The following is a 16,980-nucleotide window of genomic DNA, read 5'->3' as shown; positions in this document are numbered from 1 at the left end:
GTATACAGAGTAGGCTGATACTGTATATTGCAGCAACATGCAATATTTCCCCCTCCATTAAGCTCTTTACAGCGCACGCTGTGTGCCCTGGTGAGGTAACATTAAACTGGGTGTTTGTCAGGACACTTCCTGCCCTCTGTCACTCATCTTATATTCCTCAGCTTATCAGTCCCTCTGTGACCTGTGCTCACGGACTCTCATAAAACATTCTGGGAAACAACACTCTCTCTCTCTCTAGCTCGCTCACTCACACACACACTCACACACACACACACACACACACAAAGGTGTCTTCCATTACCAGCCTTCGAAAGAACAGGCGGCGAGCGTGGAAGTAGCTGAAAGACAGATAGAGGCAAGAAGAGCTGAAATAGAAAGCCTGTTGAACAGTGAGTGAAGAGCGCTTCTAAGAGATCCAGGCAAAGAAAGAAAGAGGGAGGGAGACAGGGAGAGTGGGGGCAAGGGAGAAGGAGAAAGATAGAGTGAGAGAGCGAGAGAGAGAGAGAGTGAGAGAGAGACGGCTCGCCGACTGCTTTCCCTGGTTTGTGTGCAGCCGTGGCAGCCATGGCGTCGGAACCAGGCACCCAGTCCAGGGTGATGTTTCAGACCAAAGAGGAGGAGCCCCCGCCTCGCAAGCTGGGCAAACTAACAGTGAAATACAACCGTAAAGACCTCCAGAGGAGATTGGACATCGAGGAGTGGATCGATGGGCAGCTGCACCTGCTTTTCGACTGCGAGGTGAGAGACGGAGGGGGTTATAGAGGTAGTTTATACTAGACTGCTCACTGTGGCGATCGAGTTGTTTGTTCGTTCTGGCATTTTGGTAGGAACCAGTTCCCTAAATCATCCAACAGAATAAAGTGTGTAATACACCCCAAGAGAGGCATGGCTCTCGAAGATCAATTAACTGCCCGTTTTACCCACACTGGATTCTTCAAGTACTAATTCTGCCCTGTAGGACCGTGATCGTGATGTTGCAATTGATAAATGATGGGTTCTGCTGTCTCACAGCAGCGTATATAAACGACACGTCATGTTGAGTGATACTATCTGACCTTAAGTGATCTGGCAGGAACAATAACCGAACTTACCAGATAACATTAAATAAGCAGACTGTTATTGCTTATGGGTGATATAGTTTTTTTTTTTTTGCTCGTCTGACTAATGCTTTTATCCAAAATGACTTACAATGGATCTCACCTCCAGTTTGTGTGTGTGTGTGTGTGTGTGTGTGGAGTTCTCCCTGTGCTTTGTGGGTTTCCCCAAGGTACTCCGGTTTCCCCCTCCATGCATTGTAGATTGATTGGTGCTCCCAAATTGCCTATTGTGTACGACTGGGTGTGTTTATGTGTGTTTGTGTGCTGGTGCTTTTGATTTCGTCTGAAAAATTATTAAAAAAAAAAAAGAAAAAAAAAAAAGACTTGATTAACAATTGAGACCAGAGTAGATGAGCATTTTTTTGCTTAAACACTCAGCTTGGTGGGGCTGGGATTTGAATTTACAACCCGAAAACTCCTAGACCTTGAACTGGCAATGCTTCTGCTTGAGTAGATGTGTGTGTGTGTGTGTGTGTGTGTGTGTGTCTGTGAGGGGACATTATAATTGTAAAGGTTATATGAAATGTGCTTAGCTGTCTGTGGGATACCATGGCAACAAGGCTCCGGCTGCCATGTGCGATAGCCTGATAGAGTGATACAAATACTGATGATGGTGATGATGGAAACGTCAGTGATGGGGCCAGCATTTCCTCTCCTGCCTCCAACAAAGAAACAAAAAACACGAGAAAGACAAAAATGACAATACTACGATTCGGTTCTTAACGATGTTTGTGTTCCAGACTGTTGCAGTTTGAATCCAAGTGATTTTTAAACCCATTAGAAAGCTAGGACCGAGTCTGAAAGGAGAAATGCTGAGGCTGGCACACCTACATGTTATTGAGTTGTAAACACCGATTCCCGTCTGTTAACTCCCCCTTCCGCTGATTATCAGTGCTCTCTCGACAGAGTGACAGTGTCAGTAGGCAGGCTGCAGCCAGAACCGTGCAGCTGCCAGGATCCGTATGGGTTTCAGCTGACAAGGAGAGAGGAACAGTTTAGGTGTGGAAGTTCTTTTGTTGTGGTGTGAATTTAGTTTGATTCATTTTGTGAAACCTAGCTTGTGTTTGTTGATCTTGTCTGATCATACGAGTTTCTCTTGGAATGAAAATAAATGATATTACACTGTATTTGGAATCCATCCATCCATCCATCCATCCATCCATCTAGAAACCTCTCTAGTGCACCCAGGGACCTTTGGGCCAATGATGACCATTGTTTTCATTCATACAAAATTGCAGTATCCGGAGAAAACCCATGCTAACCACTAAGCCACCGTGTTGGCATATGTAATTCATATTTAAACAAAAACCTTATTTTAAAATTGTAAAAAGATACTTTTTGGACATATTCTGAACTGCTCTTTAACTGCTTCCTAATCAAAGTAAACTCAAGAGGCGTTCCAAGCAGAGCACGAGGATACACATCTTATTAAAAACACAGTCATATATAATGGACAGTTTGAGCACACCAATCAGCCTATGTTGAGCCAATGCGTGTGTTTGGATCGGTGGGGGGCGGTTGCGTCTACAGCCTCTGAGTGTACAGCCCTAACCACTAAGCCTCTGTGCCACCTAGCAACATTATGGATCATCTACTAAATTTTACCAACCATAAAAAGTTGACATGTTTTTAGGAGTCGGTTGATAAGGTGGGACCGGACCGTCACCTAATGCAGAGGATCCACACACAAACACACATCCAATCATAAATAAACAAGCAAGATTCAACCAACCACCAGTAATAATAAGATTCAACCAACCACCAGTGATAAGCCCTTTTTAATTTACTATTACAAAACTCTTCAATAATATTTTATCTAGCTAGCGCCTATGAAATATTTTTCATCTTTTTCCTACAGACACATTCTAGCTGACCTGAAGTTACCTTTTTACAACAGAGGAAGTCTAGTGCTGTCATCATTCTGTCCAGTCTCTATTAAATTGATTCATTTTTATGTTTTCTTTCCATCTATCTTTATGGCAAGCATAACGCTAATAAAAATCCCAACATAGTTTCACATTTATTTGTTTCCATGTTTATTCGTTCATCTTAAGTAAAGGGCTTTATCCTGGTCAGGGTCGCAGAAGATCCAAAATCTATCGCAGGAATTTTGGGTGTGAAGTAGCTTATTGTAGCTTATTGGAAGGGCTTGCGCACATACTTGTTTACTTGCTAATTCACCACTTGCTACAATTGATAGTTTTTGGTTGGTGGGAAACTGGAGAACCCAGAGGGAATGTAGTTGGAACGAGCACAGAAGCTCTACACAGACAAAACCCTGAGCTCAGGAACAGACTGGGGAGCTTTTGTTACACAGTGTCACCTTCTTTTTTTCTTAGAGTGAAATCATGTTGCTTTAAATCAGTAGAAATGTTCCATTAGGTCAAGCATAAACATAAACAGACACAACATTTTATATTGTTGCAGGCTGCAAATAATATATTAAGATGTCATTATGAGATTATGAGCCAATAGACAAAGCAGTAAAATACAAACACTCATTATGTTGTCTGCGGTGTACATCACCCTATTGCAACCACATACTTATCTTTAGACTGACTGGTTTCTTTAGACAGAATTATGGGTTTTAGTAGTATGGACTGGAAATGGCAGACAGCCAGCACGGCCATAGCACTGCTTGATCAATGCTCTCTCTGCTTCACATGTCTGAGACTGGTCTGGATGAATTGGAAGAAAAAATTAGTAGTTTTTAAATAAGCATTGTCACCTTGCACCTCGAGAGTCTGGGTTCGATTCCGGCCAGATTAGATTCCCGTCTCTGTGTGCACGGAGTTTGCATGTTCTCCCTGGGCTTGGTGGGTTTTTTCCGGGTACTCTGGTTTCCTCCTACAGTCCAAAGACATGCAGATTAGGGTAACTGGCATTCCCAAATTGTCCATAGTGTGTGAATGAGTGTGTGACTGTGTGTATGTGTGTGTGTGTCCTGCGATGGATTGGCACCCTGTCCAGGGTGTATCCCTCCTCATATGGTTCCAGGCCCACCGCGACCCTGAATACAGGATAAATTGGTATAGAAGATGAGTGTCTTTTTTTTGTCTTTGGTTTTGCTGTGGTGGCACGGTGGCTTAGTTGTTAGCACTGTCGCCTTGGACCTGCAGGGTCTGGGTTCTATTCCCAGATAGGTTCAATTTTGTCTCTGTGTGTATGGAGTTTGAATTTGCTTCCAGGGCTTGGTGGGTTCTCTCTGGGTACTTTGGTGTCCTCCAACAGTCCAAGCTCATCTCTCAGATTAGGTTAACTGCCAATTCCAAATTGCCCTGTGATGTACTGTATTGGCACCCTGTCCAGGGTGTATCCTTCCTTGTGGCCAAAGTCTCCTGCAATAGGCTCCAGGCCCCCCTGTGACCCTGTATACAGGATTAAGCGGTAAAGACGATGAGTTAGTGAGTGAGTGAGTGAGTGAGTGGTTTTGCTGTTTGAATTGAGATTGTGATTGCACCCTTTAAAAGCAGGCAATATAAATGTAGAACTTGAAAGGTTTCATGAAGCAATCATTCCTTCTGGTGCTTTAGGTAATGCATGCAGAGTACTTTTGCACAAAATGTCAGAGGCTGATTGTTGAGGTTGATGTCCTCTTGTGGTGCAGCTAATATACAAAATATTTTAAAAAATACTTTATTGTAGGCTGTGACCTCTAAATTCCTGATTCAGATACTTGCAATATTACTGAACAATTTCTTACTTTGTTTACATTTAGGCATTTGGCAGACGCTCTTATCCAGAGCGACTTACATTTTTATGTCATTACACATCTGAGCAATTGAGGGTTAAGGGCCTTGCTCAAGGGCCCAACAGTGGCAACTTGGTGGTTGTGGGGTTTAAACCTGGGATCTTCCGAACCGTAGTCCAATGCCTTAACCACTGAGCTACCCCTGGCCCCTCGTTTCCTTCAGAACATCATTTAAAAAATCTTTCTTGCATGAATAAATGTCTGTAAGCTGACTATATTCTCATTACGAGGCTAACCTGTCAACAACCATACCTTACAACTCTTGTAACTCATTTTTATTTTTTGGAATAGCAATTAGCTAATAAATTCATCTAGTTTTCTACCTAGAAAGCACTTAGCTTGTTAGGTGCTAAGTCACAGTGCATGAGTGGCAATGCATTTGTCCACATGGTCGATAAAGAGGCTGAATTTTGCATGGCTTGGCGGTAAGGATACGCTCTGGGTATGTCAAGTCTTCATGTGGAAGCATTTACCGTCAGTCCCTTGTGTCACTGAATTAATTATTCAAGCTCATCTCTAATGCATTCAGCCACTCATTGGATGCTTTAAAGGATCTGTGCATCTCTGACTGCATTTTCATGTATCATGTATAATAAATAAATAAATCATGGAAGCTCAGCTGAAAAGCACTGTGGCTATATGAAAGCAATACTAGGGGCATCACTTACAAACTGAACAGCAAATATTGTCGGATTAAAAAACATTTCATCTCACATCAAATATTTTCACATAAAGTGTAACATCAATGACGTCTGTGTCATTATATGTTTATGGTAGGAACTGCGTCTAATTCTGTGGCAAGCAGTGCTGGAAAGATTAGTAGTAGACATTAGGACCATGCTTGTCTGCCTTGCAAGCACTAAGTTTTAAGGAAGAGAAACATTAGCATTCAACACTAGTACAAATGATGTTTTAAATGTTCTTGCAAGGCCTGCCGGGAAATAAATTATTCAGTCACTGGAGGTTCACCACATAATAATTTTTGGCCCGATTGTAGATTGATGATGATAGATGGATGGAACTCTTTAAATCTTCAAATGCCCTCAGAGCCTTATAAGTGCCAATTCAGCAGGACCCACTACAGATGCAGATCATATTACGCTAATAAAAAATACTTTCTAGCATCGTTAAATGCTTTTGAAAATGATTTACATCTTTCATCAAGGTAAGGAATAGCACTAAAGTTCTTAAAATGTTAGTTATTATAATTAAAACATCAATTATTCTGCTAATCTTGTTTTCTCACATAAGAGTGGACATGGATTTAAATGTACTTTTTAGCATTGTACTGAAGACAATGTCTTTAGGGAACCCAGACACAGACCTGAGTACACTAGAACCCAAAGACCGGTGGTGTAAGTAAAGTAATGTGAACCCTCTGTAATGTGCCCTGGCATTGATCAGCGTGCCGTGATCAAGACCACTATTTCAGCTGCAGTGTACTCAGGCAGGGTTCAAATCATGTATACTATACAGACAAAAATATTTGGTCAAACCTGTTAATGATTGAATTCAGGGGTTTTAATCAGGCCTCTTATCCCCAGTGAAGGGCAATCGTAATGCTTCAGCATACCAAGACATCTTAGACAATGCTATGCTTTCAACAGTTTGGAGAAGGTCCTTTTCTATTCCAACATGACTATGCCCCCGTGCACAAAGCAAGGACTACTGTATAAGGACATGGTTTGATAAGTTTGGTGTGGAAGGAATTGACTGGCCCGAACACAGAGCCCTGACCTCAACTCCATCGAGCATCTTTGGGATGGACTGGAACGGAGATTTCAAGCCAGATCTTCTCATCCATCATCAGTGCCTGACCTCATAAATGCTCGACAGAATAAATGGGCACAAATTCCCACAGAAACGCTCCATAATCTTGTGGTCACCCTTCCAAAAAGAGTGGAACATCACAAAGTGTGTCCGCCACGGTCCTCACAACAAAAGAGACTTAATTACTTATTGGCTGCCAGGTCCAAATCCAACATTCAAAACCATTAATGAGAGTGTTTTTTGCAAGGAAATACATCTAACATGGTTATCTTAAAAAATACTTATTAATAACTGCTTTTTAGTCGTTCCAAATTCCCTCTGAATCGTCCATGATGTGTTTCGATCTTGTGTTTCATTACTGCTAGTTTACATGAGCTTCTGCCAATGTGCTGACAGGTTCATGACTCACTGCTTGGTGTTTGGAATAAGGGACCATACTCCCTACATATCGAAGTAGCTTTTCATTTGATGCTTTTTATGATATTTCATATTATGATATTAAATCGAACTTCTGCAAATTAATATCCTTGTGACATTCAGTTTCACATAGATTTTAATCGGTGAATAAATGATAAATCAATCAGTGAATAAATGGTTTGCTTCCTTTTTTTTTGTTAAACATTATTATTAGTTAGCTAGCAAAACAGCTGTTTTTAGCTGGAATCTAATTGCGTGTGTTACTTAATCTAATCATTTTGACTCATACACATTTCCATAATTTTCATTTGATTGTGTAAAGCTGCTTTGCGATAATGACCATTGCACTATACAAATAAAATTGAATTGAATTGAACTTAAAGCATGAGATGAGGCTGTGAAACCATCAGCACTCAACACAATTTTCTAAGCTAACTAATTATTATTATGTGACTTTTTAAAAAAAAAATTTGTTCTGCTTGTGATTGGTTCTTAAGGCGCTTTCAAACCAGTCTAATTTTCTACCTGTATGTCTATTTGTCTGTCTGTATGTTCATATGTTTGTCCAGCTGAATTTTGTCATACAAAACTAGCTGGACAGGACTTATTGAAACTTTGCCAGTACAGTCAAACCTTGGATTTCAAGCATAATTTGTTCCGGAAGCCTGCTTGTTTATCAGAACATTATATATCAAAGCAAATCTCCCCCATAAGAAATTATGGAAAATCTGAGGATTCGTTCTACAACCCAAAAATAATCATAAAAATATAAAACAAAATCTAAAATAAAAATAAAACAAATTTATCTGCACTTTACCTTTAAAAAGAATACAAACAGAGCAGTCTGGAAGGGTGGCACGGTGGTGTAGTGGTTAGCACTGTTGCCTTGTACCTCCAGGGTCTGGGTTCGATTCCTGGACAGGCTCGATTCCTGGCTCTGTGTGCATGGAGTTCAAAGGTTTCCCTGTGTTTGGTGGGTTTCCTCTGGGTACTCTGGTTTCCATACTCAGTCCAAAGACATGTAGGTTAGGCTAATTGGCATTCCCAAATAGCCCGTAGTGTGTGTGCCCTGTAATGGATTAGCACCCTGTCCAGGATGTACCCTGCCTCCTGGGATAGGCTCCAGGTCCCTGCGAGTTTAAGGTAAAATTTATTTGACATTTTTTCTCATTTTGTACAACGCTCGCAGAACAAGTTACTCGCAATCCAATTACACTGTAATAGGTATTTGCCCAAAGTTAAATCTGCATCATAAATGACATCAAAATATTGAGTAGAAGGGAAGTTATGACCAATTATGGGACAGATTACTGTGCATCTGTCAAACTGTGGGCGTGTCTTAAATCAACTGCTGGACAGAATTTAATTAAACTTTTGCAGGACTTAGATATCTGCCTGACATATTACCTGCACCTTAAGTGAAATCAAAGTAAAATGTTGAGTAAAAGCAATGTTATGAACAGTCAACACCTGCAATTGATATTAATTAGAAAAGCTAAACTTACTAGGATTTTGTAATATTTACACTACTGAAATAACAGCTTAAGTGGTATAAGTGAATTTTAACGCATTAGTGTTGTTTTAAGACAAAACTTATTCTTTACTGAAGACTCTTATAGTCAAAGTAAAGTTGCAGTTCAGCTGCATGGTCAGTTGCTTGTTTTTTGGGGGGTCAGGAAAAGCTGACTGTTTTTGAGTTCACAGAAAAACTAAGTCTGTAATTTCACGGTTTTCTACTTTTAAAACACAGCATCATCGATTCTGCTTGGGTTTATTGGGGGAGCAGTTCTACTCAGGCATGGTGCAAACAATCATGCTGTAGATTTACTTTTTGGGGAAAATTTTTCATTATAATTTTGCAATATACTTGCAACAAATGTTAAGTGTCAACATTTAACAAAGACAACTAGTTAATATGTCAAGACCTTAATATTCTACCTACCATTCATTCATTTAAAACCTTATAATATTATAGCCGTGATACCTATACATAAAACACATAGAGCCGATTCATTAGTGACTGCTTTCCTGTGAGAAAATGTACAATCTAGCATGGTTCATTTATCAGCTAGAACAAACTATGCATTATAGGACTCACTGAAGCTTCTCAGTCCCCCTTCACTAAAGCAGAGAAGCTGCAGTGTCAGATTTTGTCTAAGAGCTCATTAGTAACACTCAATGCCAATAAAGTTCTTTTTCAGACAAAAGTTTGGCATCATTTTAAATAGTATCCTTCAGCAATAAATTATAAAAACTTTGGAAATTCTCATGAAACTGTCATTGAGCTGAAAAATAACAACTTTAGGTGGTACCCAATGATTATCTTTATCTATTCCTAGATTCTAGGCTTGGTCATTTGCATGGCATTGTACACTTTTTTGTGTCTCAAAATGGCATGTGATGAATGCATTGTCAAGATGTAATTAAAAGCATGTCACAGTATCCAATTAAATCAGCTCAGGTTATTGTGAAGTTAGGATGGAGATTTCTAGTCACAGTGTCTTTCCTCCTTTAAGACCAAACTTATTATCTCACTTTTTTTCTATCTAAATCTCTTTATTTAAGACCAAAAATAGTGTCACTATTAATCACAGTGTCTTTTCAGTCATTCTGAAACTGAAAAGACAAGTACTTTATCAGTAGTTCTTCATTAATCTTCAGTAATCATGGTTAGGGTCATAGATCTGAAAGCTCATCTGGTAACACTGGGTCAAGGTCGGAGAATTTACCCCAGATGATTTTCAATCCAGGATGTAGGATTTTCAAATCCTACAGTGCTGCATTCACACATCCATCTTTATACGTATTCAATTTAGCACAGTCAACAGGACAATTTACCAAAGTCAATCTACTGTCAAAAAATATTTGTCTTTAATGGATGAGGACTACGGTAGCGCATTGCATTCACAAAAGAAAAAAAAACACAGAAATTATCTCATAATTATGACTTACTAACTTGTAATTATGACTTAATATCTCATAATTATTAGATCTTGATCCCCCTTATCTCATAATTATGAGATAGTAAGTCATAATTATGAGATCAGGATCTCAAAATTATGAGATATTAAGTCATAATTCTGACATACTTCCTGAGATTTTTTTTTCTTTTGTGAATGCAATGCGCGTCCGTAGAGGACAGTACTGGGTACTGTTTTTCTTTTTGTTTAAAGCAAGTTCCAAAGGTATTGTTTGTATCAAAGCTTTTTACTTATCTGCTCTTCTCTGCCCAGGAGGAAGAGATTCCCGAGCTAGAGATTGACATTGATGACCTCCTGGAGCTCTCAGATGAGGAACAAAGAACCAGACTACATGTAAGCCCTAAGTTGTTCTTTATCACTTTAATATGTTCCTTCATGGACAATATTACATTGGGCCATACTGTTTGTCATATTTTCTGTGTTGGATACTGAAATTTTTGATACAGAGCTGCTAGATGTTATCAGATCTTGGTCTCAATCCCCCAAACAGATAAGGGGAATCAATTCAAACAACAAAACATTATTCTTTTTACATTTAAATGGTTTGACTGGAAAACAAAATAAATGCGATTTTCAGAATTACTGTTATTTCCTGAGTCTTTAACAAAACTTTTAATTTGAAAGTTAATTTAAAAGTTACACTTTTTTGGCAAAAACAAACATGCATTTGATGGACATTTGGAGAAAGTTAAAGAGAAAAAATAGGAAGTTTATAGCCTATTATTGCCATAGCAGTTTCCCCAGCACTCATGGACTTCTGTTATAAGATGCTTTTATCAACCACTAAAGTCAAAATGGAAATGTTGGAGAAGGAGGTTTAACTGAACTTTTTGTATTGTTTGTTGTGTATGTTGTTTGTATATTTTTTTTTTTTTTTTTGCCAGGCGGTGTATTGTAGATACAAAATTGTATATTTACATAGCTCACTGAATTATCAGTGTTGACGAATCTGTGGGAGGTGGATTTATAAATTATTGTTTTTGTGTCATTTAATTGGGTTTTTCTTGTAAAATATCTTATTAGATTCCAGGTACAAAAAAATATGCAAAAGTAAACACAATTGTATAAGATAACAAACTTGTTTCCCGAAAATTGTAAAATAATTGGTAGTCATTCCTTATTTACCGTAAAGTATGATATTATAAAGATAAAAACTGAGATAAAGAGACTTTATTGGCATTGTAATAATTCAACAACATTGATATGGTAGCTCTCAGAGACCAGCAGCAATAAAGACAAAGTAAAAAAAAAACAAAAGAGATAAGTATGCTAAAAATAAAACAAAATATACATACATACAATATATTCAATAGAATGTTTAAAAATGTTTGTCTGGCAGGATTTACCTTTTTTTTGTTTTATACTGTCGTTTTGATGAGAAGGAAGCTTAAACCGGATTGGACTTACTTTTATTGGCAAGCACATAATTATAATCTACAGCAGTAAGCTGTAATTTACTATAAACCAAAGGCATTTAAGTGATCTCTCATCACACTGATTTCCAACTGCATTTCTTCCTTTAAGATGATGGTTCACTACTATACTTGCAGGTTTTATTCATGTGTTAAACACTTCTTAACCCAGGTTTAGTAGTGTCAGAAATCTCCTTAGTTGTTTTCTTTGCTTGATGCCGGACAATAATTTTGATATTGAGTAACTTGACCCATGACCACAAGATATGTTCTCTGACATTGTTGTTTAAGACATGAGAAGATACTCCCCGCATTAGTTAATTAACTTGTTTCCAGCATAAACATATAAATCACTGCAGTATTTATTCAATGGAAGGCTCTTACCTATTTGCTTAAGTAAATCCAGGTGGTGACTTTATTTTACCCAGGTAGTGTAAACAGACAAACCGATCAGTCATTAGATTAAAACCAAAGACATTAAGTCCACTGTTGTGTATTTTCCTATTGTGCCACGGGGGCATGACTCCACAAGACCTCCGGGGGCTTGGTGCGGCGTCCATGGATCGGACTGGTGCATTCCATGGATACTCCTTCGGATAATTAAGATCTGGGTATTTTGAAAGCCGGATCATCAACCTTGAATACCCTGCCAGCTAAGCTCCATTCCCAGCAGGCTGAGATGTACTGGGTGTAGCATATGTTCCTATCATAGTCAGCATTTTTTTTCTAAAGTTTGTGCCATATTAGTTTTTCTGTGGGACTTGATGGTACAGTGTAGCCTTTGGTGCCCATCATACTATCACCCATTTACTGGTATACATATGATTAAAAAATCACGTAATTGAATTCATCTGGAGTTGGTGTTAGTGGTGTGGTCTCAAACGTGTGATGTGTAGACAGTATATGTGTACACATGGCAGGCGATATTCTCCCACAGCACTGAATGCAATCATTCACAACACAACAGTGCAGGAATGTTATTGAGATTGGCTCACAAGTACTCAGCACCATGTTGTACCATATTGGTTTGTGCATGGAGTCAGGTGTGGTTATGTGTGCAAATAAAATGTAAGTAATCTACTTCGTGTACTGGGGTTGCACTTTGAACCTGTCGTCAAAGAAGCCCTGAATGGGAGGGCGCAGGTTTCAAAAATAATTTACATTTACATTTATGGCAGTTGGCAGATGCTCCTATCCCGAGAGACTTAGTGAGGTGATTTGAAGTTATCAGTAAATACATCCAGATAGTGGTTCAGTAGGTCACTCACACACAAAAAGAGCACTATCTTGCTGTTTGTCATTTTCCAATTTTGCATTGGCCAGGGCCTGAGCAAGCCAATCAGATTTTTCAATATTGTGACCTCATATACCAAGAGATCCTTCCCAAAGGCTTCTCAAAGCTTGGTTCAGCCCTGCTCTGCTCAACTCCACCTACACTACCACTCAAAAGTTTGGGATGACTTGCAAATTTCTTTTTTTTTAGTTTACTGATCTATTTTTTACATTCTACAACAATACCGGGGATTTCAAAACTAAGAAATTATGGAACAACAACAGTCAGTTGTTATTTTAGGACACAGAGGTCAGACCTTCTGGAATAGTTCTTGCGAGAACAGTATTGTCAAGTGCATTTGCAAAACCCATCAAGCACCATGACGAAACTAGCTCTCATAAAGACCTTCCCAGGAAAGCAAGACCAAAACTCTGCTGCAGAGGAGAAGTTCATTTAGAGTTACCAGCCTCAAAAAACACCAATTAACAAACAACACCTCAGAGCCTTTATGAAGGCTTTACAGATCATGAGTAACAGATACATATTAGTACATATTTTGGACGCCTTCGGCATTGCTTTACAATGTAGAAAGAAATAAAAATCAGGAACGATCATGGAGTTAGAAAGTGATCCCAAACTTTTGAGTGGAAGTGTACTGTACCTCTGCCTACAGTACATCTGTCGTTCACTGGGTGCCATTTCAAAGAGCTACAGGAGATAATGCTAGGCTTTTATATAGCTAAACATTAAGAATGCCTTTGTGAATGAACACTCAAATGTATTATCCCATTTTTTTGTTGGTCATAATTAGCATAGTAAGGTCTCAATCATGAATGTTTCTTCTCTCTGTGTTTTGACTGGCTAAGAAAATGCTCTCAATGGAACATTTAGGGGCAAATTCATTTAAAGCCACAAACACTGAAACAGCATGTTTGGAAAAGGAATAAAATAGAAGAAAGAAAATCAAATATTGCAGGATGTAGATCTGATTTATAATTTCAGCTTTAAGAGTAAAAGATACATTTTGGAGGCATATAGGTTTGGTTTTAACTTATGGAGCCAGATCAGTTTTATAATCCACGTCCATATTTAGTAATTCACGTATAAATGTAATGTGTGTCACAAATGTATTTCATGACCACATACTGTACAAATGGGTCACAAATGTATTTCATGACACACATATAAATGTCACTTGATTCACAAAAGTATTTCATGACACACATATAAATGTCACTTGATTCACAAATGTTTTTCATGACACACACCTATTTTTTTTAAATCTATTAAGAAGAAGGTTTAAATGCCCTTGGTTAATCACCATTGATCACCAGCAGGTGTGCAGACTTCTGTAAAAGCAGAAGTTTGGGCAGTTTGCTGGTCTGGAACATTCAGGTGTGCATTAACACAATGGCAAGAGGGAAAGACATAAGCAATGGTCTTAGAGAAGCAGTTGTTGCTGCACATCAATATGGAAATGGTGTGAACCATTCCCAAACAATATGGAGTTCAATGACCATGCGATGCTCAAGCTCGTAGGCTTTGGAGCATGCAGATTTCTCAGTCTGCAAATAAGTGTAACCAAGAAATAATTTTTTTTGCCTTTTACTTATACGGGGATCAGTAAAAACATTTGTAAATTTATTTGTGAACTTATACAGATACCGAGTGCCTTTGAGGTTAGGATGCAGGTGACTTCCATTCTTTATAACACATGTGGCATATGCTATCCATGTGCGGTGATTAGGATGAATGGAATAGGACACTAGTTAGGTATATGACTGTGGCTTCATGCACCCTGGATAACTGCCATGTTTCCTTGTAATTCAGACCCGTCTCTGACTTGGTGAGAACTAGACGAGAAAGCACCAGGGAAAGATGGCTGTGTGACAACGGTGTTTATTGCAAATACTGCATCATATGTCACTTTGTGACTACTGAAGGGTTTCTGCATAACCATAAGTTTTCACCACACATGGACTTGTTCTCAGTAGAGCAAACCTTTCAGATATTTTTTAGAAGAATATTAGCATCTAATTTTGATTTAAAGGTGCCATTTGGTCCAGTAAACCTTAGTGTAATTCTAAACCAGCAATGCACTATGTATTTGTAATTCGAATTGTTATACTGTGTATGATTCATAGTAAGAAAAGCATAAAAGCTTGTTGTGTATCTGACCATATGGCTAAACCACTTGATGTAAAAATAATTTTCTTTTTCCCTCCTCCTCACCAGGAGCTTTTGCAAGAATGTGGGAAGCCAAAAGAGGTACTGTGCATCTCTTCACACCTTAATCATCCATGTTTTTGTAAGTTATGAAGAAAACACAAGAAAATCTCTCTTTTCTGTCTCTTTATCCTCACAGGATTTTATCAACGGGTTACTTTATCGGATGAAGGGCCTGCGCAAGATGTCCGGGCCCCTTAAGAAATAGTCCTAGGTCAAAAACCATACGTAACATAATGTGAAAAACGGTGTGTCTGAAAACTCATATCTACCTGTACAGAATTGAACATGTCGGTGGAACTATGTTAAAACATCAAATTTTCCTTTGACAAATGAGACGGCAAGGGAGCTGTTTAGACATAGATTTTTTTTTTTCTTTCTTTTTTTTAACATTACGGTTTATGTAAATTTATGACACTTCTTTCCGCAGACATAGGGTTGCATCATAGATAAAACTGCATTGTCTATTATAATTTTTTTTTCTTTTTTGTGACTTGTACATTTTTGGTTGGCTATTTATATGTTTTTTGTTGTGAAATACACTGTATGTGATCATAAAGATACTTTTCAAGTGTAGACTGTTGGTGATCCTTAACTATGTTGCACATTGTTTTTGTCTTGGTTTAGTAATTAACCATTAAATGCCACGGTTTGGATTAGCTGAATGAAATAAATCATTCACCCAACACTACACCGAGTGTGCCCCAAGTACATACACTGGACTCATTTACATAAAGAAAGCTAGTTGTTCATTTCAAATCTTGCAACTTGTGTCAACATGGATAAAAAAATGTGTTAAAGGTCCAATTGTTGCCCCCCCCCCCCCCCCTTTATTTCTTACTAATCCCCAAAAAATTGAGTTATGGGGAAAAAAGTACATCCTTTTTCAATGCAATGTATTTTAATGGTTTGGAACAATGTCAATGTTGGGTTTATTTTTAAGGCACTTTTAACAAAACAAAGTTGCTCAAAGTCCTAAAATGGCTGCAGACATAGAAACAGACAATAATGCGAAAATAAAATTCACATAAAACAACAAACAACAATAAGTCCGCCTTCATTGCATGAAATAAGCAAATAAAACAGTGAAACAATAAATAAATAATGTAGAAAAATAATTAAAAACCATGGGAGTAGAAAACCATGTCACATTGTATTAAAGGCCAAAGACTATAAAAAGGTAGGTCTTGTGGTCAGATTTAAAAATAGGAAGACTAGAGGCCTGCCTAATGTGCAGCGGCAGCTCATTCCACTGAATGTTACTGAAAAGGCACGAACGACCTGATTTAGGGACTGTAGATAAAAGCTGCTCACCAGACCTGAGAGACCGCGCTGAACTGGATGGCTTCAAAAGGTCAGCACTATACAGTGGTGCTAGATTATTCAGGCTTTTAGCAAGACCTTATACTTGACCGTGAACTGCACAGGGAGCCAGTTTAAGGACGCCAAGACAGGAGTTATGTGTTCCTGTTTACATGCAGTACTGTTTACTTTTTTTTAAAATAGTATTTCTTTAAAGACATTCTTCCTCTTCAGACTTTTGCACAGTACTGTACAGAACAAAAACAAAGACTAGTGATACAGAACTGACTTAATAAGAAATCCCATACTCATTTAGGTGTTATAAGATAGTATAACCATAAATCAATCCCTGGTATATCTGTGTGCTATAGGACTGAAAGTTCAATATATCAGTAATGGTGATCGAGTTAATATAAAGTCCACTTTTACTGATAGAGGCTCAGGTGCAAAACGCTGTGTGGCAATTTCAGTTGGCCATGCATTTGTCATTTGCTTGACCATTTATATGGAATGTTTGTGGGTAGATGCTATGTGTGGTTTTTGTCAAATATGTCTCTTTGCATGATGACCAAATGTCCTCACCTTGGTTTCAACAGTTTAAAGGATTTTATTCCAGAATTTTTGTGGTTTGCAAACCTACATTTTTTGGCTTTTTCTGTTCCTTTCATGAAAATCATACTTAAATCTTTCTAACTGTGCCATCATAAACATCACCATTTAATTTGCGTACAGAGACCTGTTGTTATGGATT

General features: G+C 38.3%; 1 protein-coding gene across 1 annotated transcript; it reads left to right on the top strand.

Annotated features, from left to right (window-relative positions):
- Positions 1 to 223: 223 nt before the first annotated feature.
- Positions 224 to 15,503, top strand: ppp1r14d (protein phosphatase 1 regulatory inhibitor subunit 14D). The gene is made up of 4 exons (XM_053510301.1): positions 224 to 738; positions 10,269 to 10,349; positions 14,937 to 14,969; positions 15,067 to 15,503. Exons 1-4 carry the CDS (start codon positions 565 to 567, stop codon positions 15,133 to 15,135), a joined length of 357 nt encoding a protein of 118 aa, XP_053366276.1. The 5' UTR covers positions 224 to 564; the 3' UTR covers positions 15,136 to 15,503.
- Positions 15,504 to 16,980: the final 1,477 nt, after the last annotated feature.

Source organism: Clarias gariepinus, chromosome 13 (assembly GCF_024256425.1).
Source record: "Clarias gariepinus isolate MV-2021 ecotype Netherlands chromosome 13, CGAR_prim_01v2, whole genome shotgun sequence".
Lineage (NCBI taxonomy): Eukaryota > Metazoa > Chordata > Actinopteri > Siluriformes > Clariidae > Clarias > Clarias gariepinus.
This window is presented reverse-complemented; position numbering and strand designations above follow the sequence as displayed.